Genomic DNA, 12,199 nt, shown 5'->3' with positions numbered 1-12,199 from the left:
CTGACGACTTGGATCGTGCTATATGCTTTCTGCTGGTTCTTGCTCCACCTTTTGGGTCATTTACTATTAGTCTCCATTGCTGGTTTTCTCTTTCCACAGATCTCTTCAATATCTGTGGGCCCTGGGGTCTGCTTTTTGGCTATTTTTCCTCTTGAGTTGCATCCTCCAACAGAGCATGCTCTCCCCCGGCCTGCTCTGTCTTCTGCGTGCTGGAATCTCTCTGCCGGGGTGCCCTACCGTCTTCAGTTCCCCGTGTGCCCAGCCTTCTCCGCATGCTCGGAGGGATCCCTCACAAACAGGATGTCCCCCTCCGGATCCCTCCTGTCTGTCTGCACACCTACCCCTGCAGTGCTGAGAGCTCCTTTCTTGATCTGTAATATTTTACTAAAACTGCCAATAGCTTCAGCTAAATACTTTATAGGAATTGACTTGAGTTTTTAAAAATTCGTATTTATTTTTTACTGACGTAACGTTGGTTTACAACACTGTGATTCAGGGGAGCAGGTTCACACCTCCTCAGCTGTGTGTCATCACACCCATCAGCAGAGCACCCGTAGTCTCTCAGATAGACCACTGGGCTCCCTCTCCCCTTTGTTCCCCACCCACCACCCCCTCTAGCAGTCCCAAATCCTCAGCCTTATTTCTAGGGTTCTTTAAGTTTTTCACTCAGAAGAATTCAAGACACTATTTTAGCTGGAACCAGTGTCTGTTTCCCTCACCTCCACACTCACATACGCAACCATAGACTTTTAACTTGTCACAACAAGCCTTGCCCCCAGAAAGTGATATTGGTGAACCAGGAGAGCTTCATTGGGAACCCTCTCAATTACACGTAGCTCATGAGACCTGTGAATGTTCTCATCCCATTCCAGGGGGTCCTTCTTTCCTCGTTTTACAAGCCTCAAATTTGACCACTTACACTATCAAGTGAGGATATTATGGAAAATTAAGATGAGCATGACTGAGTAGAGCCCAAAGCAAAACATGGTGTAACACGGCTTAGAAGAACCAGCACCGTGCAAGCAAGGACTGCGTTTAAGCACTGTATTGATGTAGTGTCAGAGTGGGTGGTTTTGTTACTAAGAACATTAAGGAGAGGAATCTAGGAAATTATAGAGGCGTGTAAAAGCAGCAGGGCGGTCCAGATATGCGTGCCTAATAAGCTTAGTGAAAACATTTGCATTCCACTGTATATTGCATCTGCCTGTATTGTTTCTTAAAATTATTAGTTTGGATTTTTCATTCCTGCATTGTTCTTACCTTATAAATCCACCCATTAGAACTCTAGTAACAACCAGATACTTGCACTCAACACTGTTATTTTGCTGTGGAGGTATTCTCTGCATCTTTGTTCTCTTTCTTTAGACTACTCACTTTTCTCTTCAATTGTGCCATCATCTCTAGTGGGACAACTTTATATTATGTTCAGAGGGTCCCAGAATGCATCTCTGCCTTTCTAGATCTTCCAAAAACATGAATAATAGTTCATGACTGAGTTATTGTAAGTCAAATGAATTATCATTGTATTTTAAATTATTTTCTTTGACTCAAAATTCTGTTTTGTTTCTGACTTTAGTAGAAATTAAAAGTATCATGGACCCTTTTTAGCCAGATATTTGGAACATGAGTCCTATAGACAAACACAGTGACCAAGTTGTAATATCCTCCTTGAAGACATTCCAGAAAAGTGATGAATTCCCATACAGCCATTAAAAACATTCCAGAGTCCCACTTCTCTGTTGGGTTCCCTGTTACCTACATATGATTGAGCTCATCTATGTTGCCCATAATGCTATTTCCGAGGGCAATCACTGCATGTGCAGATAACTGCAAGAGATTAAGGATACTAGATTATTATACACTGGCAAGCCTCACCCTATAAGCCTTCCTGCCCTGGGGTCCTCGCATCCCTGTTATTGGAATTCCAATCCCCTTTGTGGCACTGGTTCCATGGACACTACTGAAAAGGCCTGGTATCCTCACCAGTAACAAGCTGGTTCTCACCGTCAGTTCCTTGAAGAAAGGCCTCATCAGTTGTGCTGGAAGCTCTGTGTAAGGGGTTGGGCAGGTGCTGGCACATATATCCTGAAGATACAAGCATAGAGTAAGTGAAAGAGGGACTAACCTAGAAGGGATTTTTTTTTTTTTCTCCAGAAACAAAGATGTCCTCAGAAGCTGACTCTGCCAATTATCCCCATGGACAAGGAAATTTTGAGGGGGATGTCAAGGCTCCCACTTGGGACTTGGACTAGCAGGGATGCTCTGGGCTGCCTTAGTCCTGGTAGGGAGCAGGCCCCTCTGGAGGGCTATGCTCGCCAGCTATGAAGAGACTCTTTCAAATCCATGGCAGGGACTGAAATAAGATATTTAAAAAAACCCATTTACCTTGAAATGAGTGACTACTGCCCCATAGTTTTATGTTTTATTCCCCTCAGTCTTTTTTCATCCTGAGGAGCACGTCAGTGAGTGGTGAGGGATTAGCTGTGATGGCCTATTTTGTTTCCTCCTAAGGTTACTTTACATATAGGCAAGAATTGGTTTTTCAACATGAAAGAAACAAGCTTTTAACACTTTCATAATTGTGGTGAAGAGGACCTGTTCTTCTCTGAGTGTTGTGCTGAGCTCCACACCCTGGAACTAACACCCCCATCCCTGACAAAGGGACAGCACCCGTGTGTCCACTCACTCCCCTGTCCTGTTTCCAGGGCCTGGACTTCGCAGGATTCACGGCACACATGTTCGTGGGGATTTGCCTTGTACTCCTGTTCTCTTTTCCGCTCCTCAGACTCCTTTACTGGAACAAAAAGCTTTACAACAAGGAACCCAGTGAGATTGTTGGTGAGTAGGAGCACCCACCACCTTGGAGAGCCTCAGATTTTATTACCATGATATAACTTTTTCCCCATGGGACATTGTCACAAAAAGGCAAGAGGTTTATCACACGTAGAACATCAGGGAAGGGTAAGTTGGTGGGATGCTGCATATACCACTGTGTAGTATGTACGCAGTGTGTTTTGAGGGGGTTCAAATGCATGATCTGGGCCCCGTTAGTTTCCTGTACAGTGAAAGGTGCTGATGTGTGGAAGCCACATACACTGTACACGGTTCATGTGTCACAGCATCATTAAATGGGTGTAGACAATATAGATAGCTCGATAAATGCACTGTAGTATTCTTAGATGCTGTAGTTTGAGAGTAAATGTGGTCACAAAAATGGCAGTGTCATCCAGCATGGGGAATAATGTGCCATGTCAGTCAAGAGAATATTGGTGAGGCAGCAGGAACAGGAAAGGGCTCATGACTATCTTAGGACTTTGCATTTTCCTTAAAATTTTTAGTAGATCTTTCTAGAGGTTCAGTTTTAGAGACCATTATTGGTTAGGCTGGATTAGAAGCAATAGGTTACTTGGGAGACAGCCGCCTCTCCTCAGCAGGCCCAGCACGTGGACACTGTTCAGGTTGCTTGGGTAACAGCGCATCTGCATGACAAGTGGAGGAAGGTGTGTATCACCCTCTGATTTCAGAAGACAAGGGACTCTCACCGAGCTCATCAGTTGTGGGATTACCTCTCTCATCTATGCTCGTCCTCTCATCTTGTGTTGTATATGATGTTGATTGCTTTTATTTTTAATAAAATAACCAAATCCCATTTCTATATACATCGCTGGGGATCTGGCATATTTACTGTGTCTCTACAGAGCTCACCTTTGTTTTCTGTGTTTGTTGTAGCTCTGTCACATAATACGTGGTCAGCATTTGAGTACTGAAGAGGGGGGCTGGCCAGCCTGCGGTTGCTACCTCATAGGTCTTTGGGTAGTTGTCATTTTCCCTTCCTTCCCCCCACCCCATGCTAACTGATGGGTTTGGTCTTTTAACTTCGTCTTGAATTAATTGTGGTATGTGGTATGATAACTCCATCCTTTCTTATATTCTTAAATGGGTATTTTAAGACACTTATGTAGTATCTTTAATGGTAAAATAGAGGCTAAATGTAAACTTTCATGAAATATTTTAGCACTTTAGGGACCATTTTCCTCTTCTGTACCAGAAGGTGTCTGAATTCATTTATGGTCAAATGTTTGCCTCATTCTGTTAACTGAAGCATTTTGTAAGGTTGTGTGTGTCTCTCTCATCTGTCCCTCCTAGATGAGAGCTCAACTTGGGGCCCTGGTTGGGAGGCTTTCCCCACCTCCTGTTCTTACTAAATGTTCCACTGGGGCGCCCAGGGCATCACCTACTTGTATTTCCAATGTTCTGGTACAGAAATTAGATCTGCTTCTGAAATTGCCCAAAGATTGAGCAGCATCTGGATTTTGGGCAACAGCAGAACCTGAATTACTGGCTGTGAGAAGAAATTTCCTGGGAGGGGAAGAGGGAAGATGTTGGGGACTAGCTTTGCTATGTCTGCTCAGGAGGGGATTTTGTTCTTCACCAAAAGAGTTGAATTTGCACACATGGCAATTTAAAGTCAGTTTTGTCTCCATCACAATGGAAGCTGAGGTGATGGGACACTCAAGCCTGGGCTTTCCTTTCCTGCAGAACTGAAGCACGAGATCTACGTCTGGCGCCTGACGGCTCAGCGCATCAGCCCCGCCAGTCGCGAGGAGACGGCGGTGCAGAGCCTGCTCTTGGGGAAGGTGCTGGCACTGGAGCGGCTGCTGGCCCGCAGGCTGCTCACCTTCCACAGGTACCCAGCCTGGCCCAGCCTGGCTCATGGGAGGTGGCTCTGAGAGTGATGGCATCAGCAGCCTGTTGCCTTCGCACCAACACTGTCCACAAGTCACAGAAGTACAGATCAAGTCAAGTCAAGTGATTGCTCTTCAGAATACTCCATGGTGCTGCAAAATAGCCTTGCCAGCCATACAGTCTGAGGAAGCTTCCGGTGCCAGACATGGAGCGGAGGCTGCTTGGTGCATTGTCTTCTTTAGTCCTCACCGGGCTCTTTGGAGTCTGTGCAATTGTTGGCCCTAGTTTATTTTATTTTATTTTAAAAAAGGATTTATTTATTTATACAAGCGCTGGGTACAGTCAGAAGCGCAGGAGGGTGAGAGAATTCACCAGAACCAGAGTGGGGAACAGAACAGGCAGACTGACGAAACACACTGCTGAGGGGAGCAGCGGGCGTGACAGGAGAGGTCTGAGAGGTCTATGGAACTCTCACCGGCGGCTGGGGATTGAACCAGCGCTGCAGAGACAGCGGGCAGCTTCGCAGCCCAGCGCTCAACCGCTGCACCACCAGGGGAGTGTTGGCCCTAGATAAAGCTGAGAAAACTGGACTTCTCAGAGAATTAGAGAAACTAGCCCTGGGTCACCAGCTCAGGGGGAGTGAGTTCACATGCCCCACCTCCACACAGAATGCTTGCTGTTGAAACAATAGGACAAAGAAGCAAAATATTACTCTATATTACTCTATAGGAAAGAAGGAAAACTACAAAAATATTTGTAGTATATTCAAAATATATTCTATAATAAAAGAGCAAAAGGGGCTAATATAACCAACCAACTGTACAGAGTGTTCTCCCAGTAATTGAGTTCTCCCAGCTTAAAGAGTCCTATTGAATCCATTCCTGGCATTTGTTTCAATCACAGTGGAGACGTGTAGGGTAACATGAGGGAGGTTTTCCTCCCATCAGGACATGGGGCTGTCCCCCTGACTGCACTCCAGCACTAACTGTGCTGACAGGAAAAACTTGTCCTCTCCTTAGGGTGTGACAGAGATGAAAACTGGGTGTGGAGGAGAAGCCCACCGAGGTGGATGGGGGTGGGGTGGGGTGGGGTGGGGTGCGGTGGGGGGGGGGGCGGGGATCCTGTGAACCCTGGGGCAGAGAGCGTTTATGCTGCAGTTTGTGTGCTGACCCCTGCTGGTCATTGGTGCGTCTGTCCACTGGCCTGGTCTTTTTGTGGGGCCATAGGTCCACATCCTGATGGAAGGAAAACCTCTCTCACCGTTCCAGGTTCCCCATGCTCTGCTCACACGTGCAAATACTCATGCACACTTCACAAACTCCCGTCATCCCATCTTTGCCCTTTGGAAATGTAGGGTATCTTTCCTGGTTGACTGTCTGCTGCTAGGCCTGTTTATCAGGTGGCGGTGTCACAGAGTGGGCAGTGGTCAGGCCTGGGCCCTGGCTGAACCTGCTGCCAATGGCACCCACGATCATGCTGTGCAGAAAAATAACTTGTCTGCCTCCTTTCTCTTTTAGACAAATCTCACAGGAAGATAAAAATTGGGAGACCAATATCCAGGAGCTACAGAAAAAGGTACTTTCAGGGATTTCCCACTCTCCTCTGGAAGAGATAGATTCCTTTTCTTATTGCATGCCAGGATATGACTGGAAGTCTTTTCTCACTTTATTCCTGTAATTGTACATACGACGTAAGTTATTTCCAGGAATTAATGGGGAAAATAATTTTCCAGACATGGTAGGCGTATTTTGTTTGAAATCAAAGTTAAATTTTTGCTAGTCCCTGAAGATAGGGTGATATTTTCTATGGTTAACATGGCCACAGGGAGGGGTACTCCCTGCCCCTGTGAGGGGGGGGCCTGTGGCTCCGTTGTGCAGATGAGGATGTAGAGGCTGAGAGGGTAGAGGCGACATGTGTTTGTGTGTGTGTGTGTGTGTGTGTGTTATACAGCTCTCACTTCTGACTTCTGGGAACAGAGCTCATTTTGGGTTCTTTTGCCCATGTTCCTGCCTTTGCCAACTTTCTTAGCCCACCTGGTGACACATCATGACCCCTTCCAGTAGGGAGAGCTCTTCTCCAGATCTGCCAGGACTCTTATCTGAATTTTCTAATCTGTGAAGTTTCTTTCCTAGGGAGAGGTTGAATGTCCACCTTCTAATTATGATAGGAGCATTTTGTCCTGGACTTAAGGCAACTTAGACTTTGGGATTCTGGTGGGTAAGGTGTTCTTTGATCCCCTCGTCCCAATTTCTGTCCCATTTGAACTGAATGGGTTAGGAGAGGGGTGTGGCTGAGATCCTTTTCTGGGCCCAGGTGTCTACGGACCTTGGTCACATTGCTAGACTGTGCTGCTCTGGCCGAGAGTTGGGTAAGCGCACACGAGAAGGGGAGAGGTGGAAGGGAGAAGCAAAGAACTGGGCAATGTACCTGATTGCATCGAAGAGTTTAAAAAATTTTTTTTTTGATTGAGGTAACCCTGGTTTACAACACCGTATATAATTCAGAGGATAGGCTCATGCCTTTCAGATGTATCTTACCACGCCACACCCACCCCCAAAGCACCCATAGTCCTCCACCAGAGAACATTGGGCCCGCTCCCCACAATCCCCCTTGGGTAGCCTCAATTCTAAGAGTTCTTACCATGATACACCCAAATAGGCCAAAGGAACAAATCTGACAGAGCCCAAATATCAAGCACAGACTTTGGATCATCTCTATCTACATCACCTGGATGCTGGGATGTTCTTGACATGCCTGCTTCCTCTGTTTCCAGTCCTTGAACTCACCCTGGGAATATTTTCCATGTTAACGCAGCTGCAGGGGTTTGTGGTGCCTCCTTTGTACCGAGGGAAGAGCCATCCCTTGCTGCCCTTGTTTTCCCATCACAGATTCATGTAGCAAAATTAACCTTCTTTGGAGATGAGAAGGGGAAGGTGAGTGGGAGCTGGCTGAGCCTTGTTAGGTGGCAGGGTGGAGGACAGATGCTTCCCAAGGGCAGCCCCGCAGCCTGTGAGCAAGGGGCAGCTGCTGCATGAAGGGATATGCCTGGTTTTTTTTTTAAGATTTATTTATTTATGCATACAAGAACTGGGGTACAGGCCAGAGTTGTGGGAGTTAGGAGGAGGATTCACAAGAGACAGAGTGGGAACAGAATAGGCAGACTGACTAAAATGCACTGATGAGTGGAGCAGTGGGTAAGACAGGAGAGGTTTGCTGCATCACATGGGTTGCTTCCTGGCCATCTGGGGATCGAACCTGTGCTGTAGAGCTGCAGATACCTTCACAGTGCTGTGCTTTACCCCTTGTGCCACCAGGGAAGACTGATATATGTGTATTTTTTGATAACACGTTTTACTGTGTGACCAGAGAAACTAAGAGAAAGTTATATTTTATCTTTACCTGTATCTAAATATTTATAAATATCTCTAATTTTAGACAGACAGAGAGAGAGACACACAGAGACAGATGGGCTGACAGAGCATGCTTAAGAAAGGACACAGTGTGGTTGTCAGTTAACACCAGAGCAGGGCTTCACACACGGCCTGGTTAAGTGGGGCAGGGTGACCCTGGGCCCGTCTTTTACCTACTCCTAGGGGTCCTATTCCCTGCCTTGGCCCCACACAGCCTTGAGCTGTGAAGCATAGCAAATGGGGACCCTGCTGTGTCTCAGCCTGTGGCTCAGGCCCACCGAGAGGAGGCCTGCAGCTCCAGGGCTAATGCAGCTGCTGCAGACCCAGGGTGCCTGCTAGCACCCACTCTGGTCTCCTGAGTAGCCTGCAAGGGTTCCCATGTGTTACCTTTGTAATTAGGGGATTTCCAGGATGCCCCTGATGTCCTACAGAGGTAGGGACCTCCAGCAGGATCCATGTTCCTGCAAGGTCCTGTTCCCTCAGCACTACTGTCAGCGAGGGTTTGAAGTTAGGAGGGAAAGTTGAGCCAAACAGACTGTGGATGCATAGCACCTGTGTGTTTCTGGCGGTTATTTGTTGTCTCCTTGGTTATTTGTTAACTTCTCACTGAACGCTGGCACCGGGGCTGCGGACAGCTTAACACTCTCTGTGTCATATGGAAAAGCGATTTAGTCAGATGTACTCTCAAAGGATTGTACTATATTTAAAATTTATTGTGTTTCTTTTTCATAAAGATTTTGAGTGCTGTAATCTTAAATATGTATAGTTTTCCTTGTAACACATCACTTTATTATCTTCCTTCAAGTCCAAGGTGATACATTTTCATTATAAGGAGAAATGTGTAGAGATTCAGGCATGATGGACACATGGCAGGAACTCGAAGATTGTACCGAATAAATGAGTGAGTCACGCTTTCCTCTCTCACAGCACAGGATATCAGACAGGATTCTGCTCGCCAAATGCCTGACGGTCTTGGGATTTGTTATCTTCATGTTCTTTCTCAATTCGTTTTTCCCTGGAGTTCATCTTGATCTTGGTGAGTCTCATTTTTTGTTAGCGTTGACTACTAGGCTTTGCAGTTGATAACACAGCCTGGAAGAGAAGGTTTCAAAGCTGGACCCAGATTCTGATGAGAATCTCGCCTAAGAGCTGATTCAGGTAGACTCCTGATGTAATCGTGAAGAATGCCAGAGCTAGAAGGGTAAAAATGTCTTGAGTTTTAATTGTATTTAGTGGATTACATTTGGAAGTTATTGTTGCAGTGTAATTAGCTTTAATTACACTCCAGACAGACTGTATTTTAACATCATAAACCTTTAATCATGACAAGAATGTTCAATGGTCACCACTGGTAATTAAATATCATAAAACGTGTTATGTGGGTAGGGGCCTTATATTAGAAGATTCTATTGAGTAGTCACAGATTATTTTGTTTCTAATTTTCTTTGAGATTCTGCTTTCAAAGAACATGGCATGCATTTTTAAAAACTCAGACTTTGCATACAATTTTGTTAGATTTGGAAATGATCTTTGTATTAATAATATCCTTAAAATTTAAAGTCACATCTTTAACTATATGGACTTAAAAAAATCTTGACTATTACAAAATGTTTTATTTCAGTCTGAGAAATCTACACTTTTCACTAAAATGTTGTGTCTCTTTTTGCATGATCGGTGCATCTGTATTGGGAGGTTTGTTTCTTTTCTGCTTTTAACTCTTGGTTTTTAGTTAGGGTTTGTGTACAAATGATTTTATCTGGGGATATGGGGATACATAATCTGTATATTCATTCCTTCACTGTGATACAGGAAAGTCAGGATAATGAGGAAAAAATTTGATAAGCATATAGTTTAAAAGGAATACAGTTTCCTTACAGTTACTATAACTTTCCTAATGGGAATGGGGAGAGACTGATGCACGATCATCCCAGGGCTTCTGCCAGGGAGATGTGATCATTCATCTTTGGGAACACGTGACCTGCTGTGTAAACTGAGTGTGATACAACACGGTGGCATGATACAACACGTGGAGATGTCACACCACTGAATGTGCACCATATAACAAGTGACACAGGACACACCGTGACGCCATAGAGCACAAGATGATGTCATACAATACCATGCACTGTGTGACCTGGTGTAAAATCACATAACAGCGTGATGTCATATAACACAGGTTCTTGTCATGCGCAGCCTATGAATAAATGCTACATAACACCTTCTTTCATTTAGAAATCACAGCCTAACAGCCCCTTCCCTCTTGTTCTCTTTTTCCTTATTCTTTCACTTTTTAAATTACCACAGAGAAAAGACAACCTTTCCTGATGGTTCAAAGTTCTATAAATTATAACACATATGTAGATGCGTGTCACCACCTCTACAATCAGAGTATGGAATACCTCCTCTCCCAAAACACTAGGTGTTGTCCTTTCACACTCATGACTTGTCTTTATCCTGGCACCTCCTGATCCTTCTCCTTCATTATTAAAGTTTTGTCACCTACATGGACAGACTTCCGCGGAAGGTATGGAGAATGTCATCTACATGGAGTCAGGCTCTGTGCATGCTTGGGGACCAGCTTCTCTCACGTAGCAAAGTGCCTCTCAGATTCAGCCAAGTTGTGCTTATCAAAAGTTCCTTCTTCTGTTGGGGGACAGTCTTGCATCATACAGCGGTGCCAACTTCTGTGTCCATTTGCCCACTGAAGGACTTCTGTTTGAATTGTTTCCAGTTTTTTGTGACTGAGTAAAGCTACTCTGAACATTGACATACATGGTTTTTTGTGTGAACTTAACTTCGTATTTCTCTAAGTGAAATTTCTCTAAGGCAGGTTGCTGGGTCATGGGGTGAGTGTGTATTTAGCTTTAAAAGAAACTGCACCACCACTTTCCAGAATAGCTGTACTGTGCTCCCATAGCAGCCTGGGAGAGTTCCAAGCACCCCACATCCTCGCCATCGGTTAGAACACCCCCTCCACCACCTGCCTCTGGTGTTCCATAGCATCTTACCATGACGTCTTCTGTCTAGAACTCCATGTTGTCCCAATTGTTTGTTTTACTCTCTGCTCCCTGGAAGACCCCTCTCTAGATAGACTCAAGGGCATAGCCCACTATCTTCTATATTTTTCTTTCCTCAGTTGATGTGTTAATTTCTTTTTTTTTTTTTAAGATTTATCTATTTATTTATACAAGAACCAGGGTCCAGGCCAGATGTGCGAGAGGGTGAGAGGATTCACCAGAGACAGAGCGGGGAACAGAACAGGCAGACTGATGAAGTACACTGCTGAGGGGAGCAGCGGGCGAGACAGGAGAGGTCTGTGCGCCATGTGGGACCCTCGCTGGCCAGCCGGGATGGAACCCGTGCTGCAGAGGCTGCAGACAGCTTCACAGCGGGGCGCTCAACCACCTGCGCCATCAGGGGAGGCCCAACGTGTTAATTTCTGACACATTAGTAGGTACAAGGTTCAGGTTTACAGAGTCTGTGAACAAACTTCTTTTGCATCTTACAGATTCTAGCTTACTTGTGAGAATTTCATATGTGGCAGACTCAGCTGGGATTTCTAGAGTACAAAGCCTGAGGAAAAGGCTTGTATGTGACTTCACTGGGGAGTGTGATCCCAGGGAGGAGAAATGAGGGACAGGAAAGCAGAGCAGTGAAGGGAACAAGTCAAAGCTTGCCTGTGTCATCACACAGGACACTGTTCTGGGCTGTGGGTCTCTCGGTCCCAGAGGATTGTCTGAAAAGTATGAAATGCATCTCAGGACTGTCCTTGGCTTTGTATGGGAGAAAGGGGGAGCATTTACCTGTATTCCCATTACTCATTGATCGAAGTTTCTCCCTAAAGAATGCCAACCCCACCTTGCTTTCAGCTGCCACTTGCACAAGGGTCACATAGTGCAGAAGCTCCAGAGGGGAGGCAAGTATTGGTCTCCAGGCCCCAAGGCAGACCTGGCCAGGGTGTCCCTGCATGAAGGACCATACAGGTGAGAGACAGGAGAGCCCCCAAGACTTGCAAGAGGTGGCACAGCAGTGAAGAGAGAAAAACAAATAAGAGTCAGGTTATAATTCAGGTTCATCTGGCAAAGAGACAGTCCCCTGGTCTT

At 45.6% G+C, this 12,199-nt stretch overlaps 1 protein-coding gene across 2 annotated transcripts in view; it reads left to right on the top strand.

Moving 5' to 3' along the window:
* Positions 1–12,199, top strand: part of OCA2 (OCA2 melanosomal transmembrane protein) — a 180,628-nt gene that overhangs the window by 59,700 nt on the left and 108,729 nt on the right. For both annotated transcript variants that reach the window (XM_037510125.2, XM_037510124.2), the window contains exons 15-18: positions 2,706–2,838; positions 4,540–4,687; positions 6,204–6,261; positions 9,024–9,132. In XM_037510125.2, the coding sequence (XP_037366022.1) occupies positions 2,706–2,838; positions 4,540–4,687; positions 6,204–6,261; positions 9,024–9,132 (448 nt within the window). The remainder of the gene's footprint in view (positions 1–2,705; positions 2,839–4,539; positions 4,688–6,203; positions 6,262–9,023; positions 9,133–12,199) is intronic.

This window comes from Talpa occidentalis, unplaced genomic scaffold, assembly GCF_014898055.3.
Source record: "Talpa occidentalis isolate TD23 unplaced genomic scaffold, MPIMG_talOcc4v2.1 talOcc4.14, whole genome shotgun sequence".
Taxonomy (NCBI): domain Eukaryota; kingdom Metazoa; phylum Chordata; class Mammalia; order Eulipotyphla; family Talpidae; genus Talpa; species Talpa occidentalis.
This window is presented reverse-complemented; position numbering and strand designations above follow the sequence as displayed.